The sequence below is a fragment of the Cryptomeria japonica genome, chromosome 7, assembly GCF_030272615.1.
Source record: "Cryptomeria japonica chromosome 7, Sugi_1.0, whole genome shotgun sequence".
NCBI classification, from domain to species: domain Eukaryota; kingdom Viridiplantae; phylum Streptophyta; class Pinopsida; order Cupressales; family Cupressaceae; genus Cryptomeria; species Cryptomeria japonica.
Genome location: NC_081411.1, coordinates 286,929,915 through 286,944,937, shown reverse-complemented (window position 1 = coordinate 286,944,937; position 15,023 = coordinate 286,929,915). Strand labels below are relative to the sequence as shown.

Below are 15,023 nucleotides of genomic sequence, written 5' to 3'. Positions count from 1 at the left end.
ATATAGAGATAGAGGAGGGAGAAATAGTGAGTGTGTGTGTATGCGTGAGAGAGATATGAATAAAGAGATAGAGGGATATGTCAAAAAGAGGAGATAGAGATATAGATATAACTTGGGAAAATAGAGGGGATGATAAAGAGATAATTATATAAAAAGATAGAGATGAAATAAGAGAGGAATAGGGAGAGGGAGAAACTAAGATAGAAAGGGGGTTGAAAATGAGAGGGGGAGATGGAGAGATAAAAAGATAGAATTATAGGAAGTGGTCTATAGAAAAGGCTATAGATGTAAAGATAGAGAGAGCTATAGATCTAGAGACACAAATAGTCATCCAAATGCATCTAATCCTCATCTTAATAATTCTAATCATTATCTCAATTCTTTTAATCCTTATTTTAATATGATATCATCATTATACCATCATTTTCACTAAGCACATTATCAACATCTTCATCAACATCAACACATCATACTAATTCTAGACCTTAGATGCCAAGATGGTGGACCGCCACAACATAGAGCATCTGAAACAATCATCCAGCTATACTCAATGTCAATAATAACACCTAACAATAATCTCCTATACTCTAACAATCATCCTGCTAGACATATCATCAATAATAGCACACAAGTTGTATGTTTCCATGAATGACAACAACTGCCAATAAGCATCCCCTTTTATATGCATGGTTACCAGTCAACCTTTCCTCTTACAAATATTGATTTAATTTATGAATATGAATTTCACAATCATAATAATCACCCCATTCCTTGCATAGTAGTGATCATCATGAACCTAGAAAGATTATACCTCGTGAATATCTTGTATGATGGATGTTCATCATGTGACACCTATTTTCTTCCTTCATGTTATTGTTAGGCATTACAATTTTTAATGTCGTGATGATCCTATGTGAACACCTATAAATTTACCTCCTCCCAAACATGATGATTTATGTTATAATGTCATTGTTTTAGCTAGTATTTCTACTCATGTTGGTGATACTTTTTTAACTCTTCATGTTGACATTTTTTAAATTCACATATATCCTTCTTCCTTGAATGTTGATATTATTACAATTATTTTGTATTTTACTATTTTGTACATAATGATTGTGTTGGGATAGACAAACCCTTCTTTAGATAAGATAGTAGATTCTTTACTATTTCATACATTTAGATGGTGATACCTTATGGATTAGTGAATTTAGGCTTCATTTGAACAATATTAAGTTATAATTGTTTGATTCATCTTTTTAATTCTATCATTTAGCTGAGTGTTTAGAAAACATTTGTATCACTCATTTTTAAGCCCTAGTACACATGAAGATACTATGGACCATGTGATAACTTCTAATGATGAGTCTTTTTATGTGTGTTTCCCCTAAATTCCTAATAAACATATTCCTTATGCATTGCATGCTAGAAATACTTTTTCTCTTATGGATTATCTTATGTGTCCTCTCATGCCCCATCTTGGCATGTGGAATATATTAGTGATTTTGCATTAAATTTTATAAAACATGTTTGATAAAATTTCTACGTTAGAATATATTTAAAAAGAAATTAATAAAATAGTTTTTTAGTTGATCTTTATCAATTTATATTTCATTAATTGTAATTCATAAGATCACATCCCTTATTAACATAAATTTTATTTTGTCCACAAAATATTTCTTACATCTAAATAGCATTCACAAGATAAGAATTTTTCAATTTCTTAAAATGTCAAAAAAATTAAAATCGACAAATAATGATATAGAAAATGAAGTTGTCAAACTTTGAAAAATAAATTTTATTTTATCCCCATAATATTTATTACATTTAAATAATATTTAGAAGATAAAAAATTCACCAATATATTGGAATGTCAAAAGATATTAAAATTCACAAGTAATTCTACTGAAAATGATGTTTCAGAGTTGACATGTAGAGGGGCGGTAAGACAAATAGAATTGATTGTATTATTGTGAGATTGAAAAGCTAAATAGCTTTATAATATTGGCTGGTACATTACACAGTGCTAAACATAAAGCTAATGCATAATTTCATAGCTTTAATGAGCGTCTTATTACGCCAATACAAATATAGAATAAGCACTAATTGGCTAGAGGAGGAATGCTCTGAGAGTTTCTGAAGAAATTCTGGGGATCCACCTGGGTTTTTGCCTTGACAAGCCTATCATAATTGTGATGGAAATACTTGTCACCCCAAGCTCTCGCCTCTTCAGCAGTAGCACTCCCGTTAAAGGCACTACCCAGATCAAGGTCGAGATAGTTCACATACGCAGCCCTTGGGGAATGGGACACATAAGGCTCCATGTATTTGTAAAGCTTCCTCATCCATTCAAGGTAGTGATCATCCTCACTTCTGTTGGTCCAAGTCACTTTATACTGAATGTCGAACAATGTCCCCTGCCGCTGAGGAAATGGCAATGCAGTGAGTGGTATCCTATTCATAATTCCTCCTAGGGGAGAGAAAATGGCATATGCGCTCACCTCCTCTTCCATTATCGACCACAATCCTCTCAGAGCAGGTTTTGGCAGTGGAGTTTTCCCGAAGTCTGATTTGATTTTGAAGAAAACTTTGTTTGTATAATACCGGTTTGTCAATTGGCTCACGTTGGTGCTATCAAAGTTGCCGATTGTCTCTACCCATTTCATTTCTTTACAATCTGCAGCGACCATTCCCAACTCCGGGAAGACCTTGCCCATTATAGTCAGCAGCTCGGGCTGACGTCCGAGGTATATTCCATGGAACGACGCTCTGATGGTTGTGCTGTCGTTCACTTTTATGCCGAAGAACTGTACTCGCATGAAGATATCTTCCTCCATTTGAGGACCCACGTATTGCCATCTATGGACAGCCTCCGTGACATTATCTGTACCGGTTCTTAACACAGTGAAAGCCGTCAGAATGGTGGGCACGCTGACCAGCTGGAGTTTCCAGGCATATACAACTCCCCAGCTTCCACCGCCGCCGCCTCTCAGAGCCCAAAATACGTCTTCCCCCATGGCGTTCTTATCCATCACCTTCCCTGACGCATTTATCAGCAGTGCATCCAACACGTTATCAGCTGCAAGGCCGTATTTTCTCGACAGGAAGCTCAGCCCTCCGCCGGCAATATGACCTCCAGATCCGACCGTGTGGCAAACTCCTGCAGGAAACGCCAGGTTAGGCGAGCTGTTTGCAATGGCAGAATAGACTTCACCCAAGGTAGCGCCCGCTTGTACCCAAGCCGTCTTTGATTTTACATCCACTGTGATCTTGTTGAGTTTCAGCAAATCGATGAGCACGAATGGCACATCCGAGGTGTAGGAGAGCCCCTCATAGCTGTGACCTCCGCTTCTCACACGAATCTCCCACCCGTGTTGTATGCTGCACACCATAGATTTTTCTAATTGGGTTTGGCTTTGGGGAATAATGATAACATAAGGCCTTGGTGTCTGAGGCTCAGTGAATCGAAGATTTTGGGCGGAGAAATTCAGAAGAGAATAAAATTCAGAAGCAGAGGAGGAGATGGTTGTAACGTTGGTTAGTCCGCTGGCATGCAAGCATGACAGCAGTCCTTCACCATCTCCGTTTTTGGGTAATGTTGCAGTGGCTGAAGTGCTGCAGACTGCAATAATTAGAATCAAAAGCGCACAAAACTTGGCCATCTCTAACACTAGCTATCTATAACAGATGATTTGTGCTCATGCTCTTCAATCTTCCTCAATTTATAGACAGCAGTCCGTTAACAAGGGTGACTAATTCTAAATCAAATTCTATCGATAAGCTTGCAACACGGTGGATCTTGACTTTACAATTAGAGTAGAATCGGTAAACTCCTTATTTATTCATTTCTTTAACTAATAATGTGATAAGAACGATTGACTTTTCGAGCCTTTGGAATAGCTGGAAATGTCGCTCCTGAAAAAGTTTCTCTTTCTCAACAGTCGAGTTGAAAATAGGGTTTTAATAAATTAGAAGTTCAAGCCTGCCACTCTTGAATTACTGGTGTCAACGCCATGAACGTTGCTGATGATATTATCAGCTTATTAGTTTAACCGCGAGTACAATCAATATTATGGTTCCTCTGACAATAGTGACATTAAATGGTTGAATTCAAATGCCAAGAGTGTGCACATCTTTAAATTTCAATTTTTTAAAACTAATCGCTTTGCTGTAAACAACCATTACATTGTGGTCAACGTGCCTATTAAAATCATTAATACAATATACAATACCCGACTTTTCTAGTTATGAAGAATAAATATTTATTAACTGGATCATACAGATATCGATGTTTGATTTCTAGTACCAAGAGTTTGCACAGTTTTTTTTAATTTCAATATAATAAGAATGGACTTGTCCCTCATTTAATTGATGAAAATATCATAAAATTCACTTCAATTATTTTTTAATTAAAACTAGCCGTACCATAAAATGTGAACAGAATATTGAATACGATGGTAATGTAGTACTGATACACATCGTTTCTTCATCTTTTTTGCATAAAAGTTTCAAATGTTAATCGCCTCTTGAATCTGCAAGATAATCGAGAACTATTTTGTTGTGATCTGTTTGGTTGAGTAGCCTATAATTATTCTCTCTTTTCATCATATCTTATGGTTTTTTTCATTACAATATATAAAATCGTCATGGTAACTAATTTGCTACCTTCCATTATCTACATTTAAAATAGATAATACTCACAAAATTATCAAATTCAGTTTTTCCAAATATTTTTTGTTTCGTAAACGTCATCAAGCAACCACTAAAGAATCTCAGAATATAATTTTTAATTCAGTTTTAAATGAACTTTCAAACTTTCTGTTCCAATTTTTATTTAGAATCTTAGTCTTTAATGGCGCGCGTAGTATATCGCTCCTATCAGCATTAATCGGTTTACCACAAAAGTTGTCATTATAAAATTCTCTTACGGCACTGCTTTGGACTTGTCTCATCGATATCAAACATCAATAAGTACATGACAATGAAACTGGCCACTTTCAGGATAGGAAATGCCAATAAGAAGCCCACCATGAAGCTGGCCAAACGTCAAAGGATCTAACCAGCTTCAGAATAGGAAACATTTAATATTCTTAAAATAAAGACTATATATATATATATATATATATATATATATAAAATAAAAATAAAGATATTTAAAAATAATCTGCCATTGCATGATTACAATATTCTTTAAAAAAAATTCTATAAATTTTTATTTTTAATGATTTTTTTTTAAAATAATAAGTTTAAAATTTAAATATAAAAAATTAAATGTCAATTATTGAATAAAAAAATTGTAGATACAATCAATCAATAAATAAATATTGTAGACACAATATAATTTAAATATTTTTGTATAAATAAAATAGTTCTAATTGATATCTCTCGACATTTCTTTCAATAGATGTATTTAGGATATTTGTAGTAGTTACATACACACATGTTTGTTAATATCAACTTATAATGAGATATAATAGGTTTTTTTATGGATTCCATCAAAATATGATAGCTTAGGCCTTGTTCTTATTTCTTTATTTTACTATGACCATATTAAATAGATGTTATGGATCACTCTCCCATGTTCTATATAGCCTAATGGAGAATGACTTTTCCTAGCTTTTAGATTTTTTGAAGATTTTTTTCTTCTTGCTGGTGTTTCCTATCCTCTAGTTGAGACATATTATTACCCTTATTTTAGTTTGAGTAATGGTTTTAAAAGTGAGCATTAGAATTTTGAGAGCTAACATATTAATTTTTCCTTATAGTAGTAGACGCTATTGTCATAGTAAAAATAAATCTATTATTAATTTCAACTATATTTTAACTTGTCAAAAATGTAGTGCAACAAATTACACCCTATGCAACAACACTCAAAAGGTAAAATGAAATGGCAGAATAAATTTTGAATGTGTAACAGGTGAGAAAGTGCAGTGAGGGCAAAAATTGTAGAGGAAGCATGGGAAATGTCTTGGGGGAAGAGGATGTGAATGGTAAAGCTGATGGAGGTGGCAGCAAGGCCTGAGATGACAGTACTCTATGCATTTGAATGTGCCACAATCATGCTTTGTCCGCCACTATCGGTGGCTCGTGTGTTTTTGAGGGTCCCAATGAATCTACCAATCGTATGGACTCTTCTTTGACCCCTGACTGCAATAATAAATGGTCAGCTTTGTTTGGTACATGCCCAAATGGTAAGTCGGTTTCTCTTGTCTCGCATAGTGCAGAGCTTGTTTCTAGTTTGTGCTTCATTTTTATTCTGGATTGCATTATGGATAAAAATTTGGTCAATATGGCATCTGTCTTGGTGGGCAAATTTGTGGGGCCAAGGCCAAATATTGAGACGGTTCGAGGTTGGGCTACTTGAAAATGGACAGGAAAGGGCCAAATTGAAGTCATTGCGATGAAAACTTGCTTTTTTTCATTCTCCTTTAATTATGATGAGGATTTAAAATCATTTTTAGCAAGAGGCCTATGGATGTTGGGTAATTCCTCTTTTGTTTTGAAGAAGTTGGAACCTGGTTTCAACCCAAAGGATTGGGAATGCAATGAGGCCCCAATTTGGGTCCACTTGATGGATCTTCCCTTGGAGTACTGGGACAGGGAAATCTTTTGTGGTTTGGCTTCTTGTTTTAGTGAGTTTCTATCTTTGGACCCCACGATGGCGGCTAAACAAAGACTGGTCTATGCTCGGATTTGTGTGAATATTAAACAATTGGTGGACCTTCTCCAGGAAATCACTTTCAACTTGAAGCTTGAAAAATGGGTTGAAAAAGTGGAATATGAATCTATTTCTTTTGCTTGCTTCCATTGTAAGAAGGTTGCACATTGGGCTAGAGATTTCCTTGCTAAGCAATTGACTAAAAAAGTCTAGAGGAAAAAATCTTCTAATTCGGCTCCTCCTATGGAATATCCTCCTGTGCCCGATCAGAAAAGCTCTCAACCTCAAGGGTCTGTAGTTCCTTATATTCAAAGCCAGGACTGTAAGCATTTGCAAGGGGATATCATTGTTAATTATCAGAAGTTTGATTCATCTATGGGTCCTCTCCCTGAATCTCCTGTTCAGGAGGAGGTTGTTAAATCCTTCTCTTTTGAGGAGAAGCTGATGATTTTGGGTTCCTCTGCTCCCCTTATTTTTGGAGAGAAAAATATGAATCTAATTATGGACATGGTTTTGTCTCTGGAAAAGATGGATTAGCTAGAAACTTCCTCTGCTGAAAGCTTCATGCCCAAATTACCCTTCGGATATTGACCCACTAGCTGAAGATCCTAATCCATTTATTCAAGTCAAATCTAGGAGTCAACATTGTAGTTTTCCTTCTCCTTCAATTGCTGGGGTGGTGTCGATGTCTATTAGTGTTAAGACCAGGAATAGACATAGAGCATATTGTGGCTCAGAACCCAAAGGGGTAGGAAGACCCCCAAATCTCTTCTATAGAGATAAGAAAAGTAAGGCAGAGATTGTTGATGGCTCCCAGAGGACTCTTCAAGACATGGGGATTGGCTCCCCTAGTTACTCTAAATGAAGATTGCTTCATGGAATATAAAGGGGGCTGAATCACCTCCCTAAGCATGATCATCTATCAAATTTGATTCAAGATCATAGACCATAAGTTTTCCTTATATAGGAAACAAAAATGCTATTTGAAAAACTTTTAAAAATGAAGATGGTTGTCTTCAAGGATTGTGGTGTTCAATGTTTTGATGCGGATGGACTGTCTGGAGGATTCACTACTTTTTGGAATCCAAGGGTAATTGAAAGGTTCGCTATTGTTTCCAGTCCGAATCATATTGCTACTAGAATCACCAATATTTTGGATGGGTCTTCTTATATTATCTCCAATATTTATGCTCCTAATAGTAGGAATTCCAGGAAGATTCTTTGGAATTCTTTGATTAACTCTAGATAACTTTTCTATATTGAGAAATGGATCTTGATGGATGATTTTAATGACCCCATCTCAAATCTTGAAAAGAAAGGTGGGACCCTAAATTTTGAAGAAAGTAAGCAAGATATTTTAGATCTCATTAATGCTATGAGGTTGCTGGATTTGGAGCTTGGTTCCAAGTTCACGTGGTCCAACAGGTGGCATGGTTTGGATCTTATCCAAGTTATACTTGACATGGATCTAATTTCCCCTAATTGGTTGATGGAGTTTTCCTATAATTTATCTTCTATGTCTAGGATTGGTTCTGATCATTTCTTAATTGTGATGAGTATTTCTTCCCTTAGTAGGACAAACATTTTTCCTTTAAGATTTGAAAAAATGTGGACCTATAATCTTGATTTTTATGATAAGATTGCTGAATGGTAGGATATTAATGTCCACGAAACTGCTATGTATAAAGTTGCTAAGATATTGGCTAATGTAAAAGCTAATGTCCAGAAATGGAATAAGTCCTCATTTGGCAATATCTTCTAGTTGAAAGATTCTTTGAAAAGGGAGATTGATGATATTCAAAATAAAAATTCAAATCCAAGGGTATTGCCCTAATATTAAGGGCAAAGAAGTGAAACTCCTTTCCAAATCGCATGATATTATCTCTAAAGAGGAGTATTGGAAACAAAGATCCATAGCCATTTGGCTTAAGAATGGTGATAGAAATACTAATTTTTTCTATATGACTACTCTCAAGCATAGAGCTTTGAATAAAATAAAGAGGATCTCCGTCAATAATCAATAGGTTGATAAGTAGGAGGAGATGTGTTTTGAAGCTATTCCATACTTCTCTGACCTTTTGTTTGTTGATGGTCCTCTTAACTTGGCAGCTTGGGAAGAGATCCTTAATGAAATCCAAGCTATTATCTCTCAAGACATGAAGATTGAACTATCTAGAATCCCCTCTATTGATGAGGTTAGGAAAGCGGTTTTTTCCTTTGAGGGGAATAAACTTTTGGGTCCAGATGGGTTTCCTATGTTCTTTTTCCATCTTTTTTGGACTATTGTGGGGGAGGATGTTGTGAGTGTTGCTCAGGAATTCTTTAAAGAGCTCAATGCTACTTTCATTTCATTAATTCCTAAGAAACCAGATGCTTATTACTTTAAGTATTTTAGGCCTATCAGTCTATGTAATTCTATCTATAAGATCTTCTCCAAAATTTTGGTTCTTAGACTAAAGAAGTTTCTTCCTCTTCTGATTTCGAAGCAATAAAATGGTTTTGTGATGGGGTGACAAATTTTGGATTCCATTGTTTCAACTCATAAAAATATCCATTCCCTCTCTGTTAATAAAAAACCTGGTTATTTTTTTAAATTGGATTTGCTAAAGGCCTATGACAGGGTGGATTGGAGATTCCTAATTAGGTTGCTTCGTGCCTTTGGTTTTGGTGACTGTTTTATTCAATTGATTAACCAGTGCATCTCTACTCCTAAATTTTTGGTGCTGATCAATGGCTCTCTTTCTATATTTTTTTGGCTTCAATAGATCTTAGACAAGGGGATCCCATTTCACCATTTTTGTTCATGATTATGGGAGAAGCACTCAGCAAGATCATTCATAGAGAAGTCTAGATTGGTAGGCTCAAAGGTCTTCAGCCTTCTTCATAATCACAAATTTTTTCATACCAATAGTTTGAGGATGATGCTTTGCTAATGGGGGAAAGCTTGGTTTCAAAGGCGAAATCCATAAAGTGGCTCCTCTCTCTTTATGTAAAAGGTTCTGGCTAGAGGATTAGTCTTCCCAAAAGTTCTATCTTCTTCTTGAATACCATTAATCACAGACAGATAAAGATAGTTGAAACTTTGGGGTGTAAGATGGCCTCCCTCCCAGATACTTATTTGGGGCTCCCTCTCTGCTTGGGTGTTGCTCCAAATGTTTTTTGGTCTAATTTGATTGATCACTTTTAGAATAAACTTGCTAGTTGGAAGGGCTCTCTGATGAGCCAAGTTGGTAAGATCTAATTGATTAAAGCTTCTTTGCAAAATCTCCCGGTTTATGCCATGAGTATTTTTAAAATCCCTGCCAAATTTGTTGACTAGATGGAGAAAATCTAGAAGAACTTTTTGTGGATAGGTACTGAATGTAAAAATCACCTTCATCTTGTTGCCTAGGATCAAGTCTGCCTTCAAAAGAAGCTTGGTGGTATTTCCATCAGACATATCTGTGACTTTAATGTTGCCATGCTAGCCAAATAGTTGTGGAGAGAACTTAAGGGGTCTAATGAATGGACTTCAATCATCCACAACAAGTACCTTCATCTTTCCCGCTCTCCTCAAGATGTTTTGGAAGGCCTTTGTCTTCCACAAAACTCTTCTAGCCTTTGGGTGAATATTCTCAACACTAGATCCTTAATTTTTAAAGGATCTATGTGGTGTCTTGGTAATGGTTGAAAAATTTGGTTTTGGGAAGACTGGTGGATTGGTGATTATCCTTTAAGGGACTGTAATTGGGCGGCTCATGTCATGGAAAAGTGTAATGATCAGGTTGGCCACTAGGTTGCTAATTATATTCAGAATGACAGGTAGATCGACCTCTCTAGATTGGATCGCATGCTCCTCCCTCTCCAGAAATGGCTCTTTAATGTTCACATGCCTTCCTTTCCTACCAAATATTCCCTGTTTTGGGTTGATTCTTCTTCCAGAGGTTTTTCTGTCTCCCAAGCTTTTGCTCAGCTTTCTAGATCCTTTTCTCTAGCCCCATTCTAGTCTTGTCTCTAGAAAAAAAAATTAATCCCTAAAGTTCACATTTTTTTCTAGCTCTTTATGTAGAATAAAGTGCTATCTATTGATAATCTATGTACAAGAGGGATGTGTTTTCCTAACTAATTTTCTCTTTAAAAGGAAGCTATTGAAGATGTCACACATTTGTTATTACATTGTTCTTTTATCCCAGAGATTTGGGCTCACTTCTTTGATCTTTGCGGTGTTAGTTGGGGTTTCCCCTACAATTTGTTGGATTGTAGGTCCCAATGGTCTTGCCCTTTGGATAACCAATCTCTTAAAGTTTTATGGAATTTTATGCTCCCACATGTTACCTGAGGCATTTTGGAAGGAAAGGAATAACAATATTTTCAAAGACAAAGAATCTCCTGATGTTCGGGTTGCTCGTCGTATTTAGACCACTATTAATAAGAATATCATTTATTTTTGCCATTCTTATAAGCTTGATCCTGTCATTCAATTCTCCAAGCTGGATTGGGATATAATCAATAGAGGGCACATTGATTGGGATTTATCAAGAGCAGCTATAAAAACAAAGCACATCAGACCCAACATTACTTGGATTGCTCCTCCCAGAGGATAGATCAAAATTAATGTAGACGGGTTGGCCAAAGGAAATCCTAGGTCAGCTGGTTGTGGGGGAATTGCTCATGATTACAATGGTAGGCTTGTCTTAGAAGTGTCACTCCCACTAGGCACTCAAACAAACCATTATGCTGAGGAAAATGCAACCAAATTGGGCTTAAAATGGCTCTTCATGGAGGCTTCAAGAAGGTCTGGTTGGAAAGTGATTTGCTAAACATAATCAACTATTTGGTTAAAAAGATAACTCATAGCTGGACAATTAATCATATAATGTAGGAGTGATTTAAAATGATTGCCAAACATGAAGAAATTCAAATCTTGCACATTTTTTTAGTGAGGGCAACATGCCCCACAGACCTTGTGGCAAATCTTGGCATTGCTAGGATGATAAAAAATGGTAGTGCGAAGGTGGATCCTTTCCATTTCATTTATGTGAATTGGTGTGGAAGGACACCGAAAATTTCTCTCTGATATAGCATTATTGATGGCAACATTTCACATGTGGAATGCCATTCCTAGAAAGAAGTGGCGGAAACCTTCCATATTTTTTGTGTGGGTTTGCTTTTTTTTTTGCTTGTTTGAAGCCTAGTTTTAGTGTAAACACTAAAATTACAGAGGTAACAATTGTATGGAGGTGATAGAAGAATATAATGGAACTATCCTTGTGTGAGCTATGGGAGAAAAATGAAGAGGTATGGAGGGAAGTTGTGGATGGTGGTTTTGAACCATATATTAGAAAACTCCATGGCCAGAACCACAAGCTCAAGGAAATGTTTGTTAAAAACTGGAAAATGAGGCGTTAAGTGTGTATGGTGCAAAATTTAGGGTAGATGAACCCTTCATAGTTGAGATTACTTGGCTTAGTATGGAGGGTAAAAAATTCTACAGGGAAAGGAAAAACTCAGAAGAAGCCCTTTCAATTTTCTATGACAAAAAGAGCAAAAAAAGCAAAGTCAAGAAGAACCCAGATGGAGGCTATAACCAAGGGGATCTTCTTAAGCTTTGGGTAGATATGATGGAGTTCATTATGAGGTACATAACCCTTGATGGCCACTATGATAGTATTTTTACTTATCATTTTACTATTTTGATTCACTTTAGGCATGGCAAAAGAATTTCAATGTTGTTTCATTTACTGTCCTCTCTCAAGCATTCTATTCATAAGCATTGTGAAAATTAGGAAAATCCAGGTTCGCATGAGTGATTAATTCTCTTGATTATGAGGTATGCTAAGGCACACAAGGTTAAATCCTCCCCAGTTTTGAGAAACCCAAAACCTTTAGTCAGCTAGGATGTGCATGATGTTTCAGATACAGATTTTGGTGAGGAGTAGGGCAGGTTTGCCATGAACTTGAATGATATCCATGTATCAGATGACTCTAAATATAAACCGTCAGAGGATCAGGTCACCCCACATAAGCCCACTCCTGAGTACTAGTAGCAGGAAAAGTAGAAATCCACCTAGATGGGTAGCGAAAAAGTTGAAAACCCCTGTTTCTCAATCCCAAAATTTGGGCCTGCAAAATCTTAAAAATCGGAAGACTAGGAAATGTGCAGAGACTCAAGAAAAAAGGGAGGATGAAATTAAAATTGATATTCTCCTTATTGTGGATCCCAATGAGCTTAAAAGCAATAATTTGGATGTTGATAGACTCCTGGGTAATTTGTTTTCCAACCAGGAGAAATGTTTTGATTGGGCTTTTGGTGAAATGAATTTTTTGAAATAGGGGATTAAAGACATTATAGACTCTTTCACTAAGAATCTGACACCTAATTAAACTTATAAAATCTTCAAGCTAACCCAAAAAATTATGGAAGATATCAAAGTCATGAAAATAGAGCATGAGGCTAGGATTGACAGGTTAGAGAATGATGTTCAGGATTTAAATGGTAAACTCAATGGTTTGGTGGAGATGAGTAAGGAGGCAACACATAATAATATAGGACTCAAAAGAGCGAATGATAATATTGTCATCTAGAAAGCTCAACTGATCAGATCAGACCTGTCCTTAGACATCAACTTGAAAAAGAAGAACCAAGATGTATAGACATCCATGGGGCCCTCTACCAGGACAAGGAAAAAAAAATAAGAAAGAGGCAGTTCAAGATTCCTCATGGAAGAACTCGAGGAGATCAACAATAGGAGGATCTTGAAGAATCTAAAGCTCATGAAAGATCTCAGTTAGTTGTTTTTGGCTTGTTTTTCTTGCTTGCATTGTTTTTTCTGTTGTTAAACTCTCTGGGGTGCTTTCCCTAGTTCTATTGTTGTTTAGCGACTATTTAGGCTCTGGTTTAACTTTGTTTATTTTTTATGGATTTGAGTTTCGGGTCCCTATAAAACCCGTTTATCTTAATAGAAAACTATATTTTAACTTGTCACAATTTTTACAGTATTCAATTTTTGGATGAAAATTTAGGATCAACCATATCATTATATTACATTATAAAAGATCTATTGAATTTACTTCATGAATTAGAATGATTTCAAGATAGATTTTAGTAACCTTGTGTTGAAATTTATTGAAGAGATGAAATAAATACATTTAAAATGACATCTCCATCATCTAATTGATAATTATTAGGGACATTAATTAAAAAAAATTCAAGGTTTATTTTCAAATGGCCATATACTTCTATTATAATTTAGTGATATTTAACTTGATCTCATTAGATAATAGATTTGGATATTGCATAAATTTATAAATGCCTATATATTCCAATTCCTTAGGCTTATATGCAAGGTTGACTTCTTTGCTTCTTTATTCTTTGTAATGACCTATTATATTTTGGATAAGATGTTAGTAAGATGTACTATGTTAACAATAAGATAGGTGAGGGGTATAGGCTCATTGCTAAAACAGGTGATCTTTCAATTTATTACATCTCTTTAATATCCTCAAATTATTTTGATTATCCTACAATAGTCTAATGATACCTTTTATGTTATGTTAAATAGGATTCTAGGTAAGACTACTGAATGTTTTAATCTATATTTTTTATTTTGAATGAGAAAATGATATAGATATTTTACAAAATATAAGTATTCCTTCAATAAGTTTTGTACTATTACATAATGTTTTGAGCCTAAAATATTTTCTTTTTTAGTCCTATCTCTTATAGATATCATATTTTTTATTCAATGTCAATTTTTTCATTCTTTTATTAAACCTTACACATTATTATCTGAATCATTGGATGCGCATTGAGTTTAAGATCTAAACATATTCTTCCAAAATATGAACATCTCGAGGAAAAGAAGAAGGTTACCAAAGGGGTAACCAACAAAATAGAAAATCAAATAGAGGATCAAAATAACACAACAAAAAACTTGAACGAGAACAATCCTACAAGAAAAACCAAACAACTAGATACATATGGGAAATAGACCCCACAAAATCAATAGAAGTCTAAGTTCAAACCCAACTTCACCTCCAAAGGAACTAATTGAGAGGGAGAGACAATCAAAGAATAACTTTTATTCTTATGTCAAAAAGATTATCCACAATGTTGAAACATTACAAGTTGAAATTTTAGGTGCAAGAGAGAAGGCGCCATCAAAACGAAGTAAGAAGACTCTACCTAGATGAGAACAAAGCAAAGAGGAAGATAACTCTTGCAATTGGGATAGAGTGTTAGGAATGCCTATAGGAAAAGGAGAATTACATAAGCCACGAGGCATCTTTGGGGTAACAAAAGAGGATTACAACATCTAGGGCATCCAAAATAGTTTAAGAAGTAGGTAGAGGCATATATTCAATAGAATCATTTTACCCATCATCTAAC

General features: G+C 35.3%; 1 protein-coding gene across 1 annotated transcript; it reads right to left on the bottom strand.

The window, feature by feature from the left end:
• Positions 1-1,947: 1,947 nt before the first annotated feature.
• LOC131074725 (berberine bridge enzyme-like D-2) lies at positions 1,948-3,667 on the bottom strand. The gene has a single exon (XM_058011397.1). The coding sequence runs from the start codon at positions 3,657-3,659 to the stop codon at positions 2,100-2,102; it is 1,560 nt and encodes a 519-aa protein (XP_057867380.1). The 5' UTR covers positions 3,660-3,667; the 3' UTR covers positions 1,948-2,099.
• Positions 3,668-15,023: the final 11,356 nt, after the last annotated feature.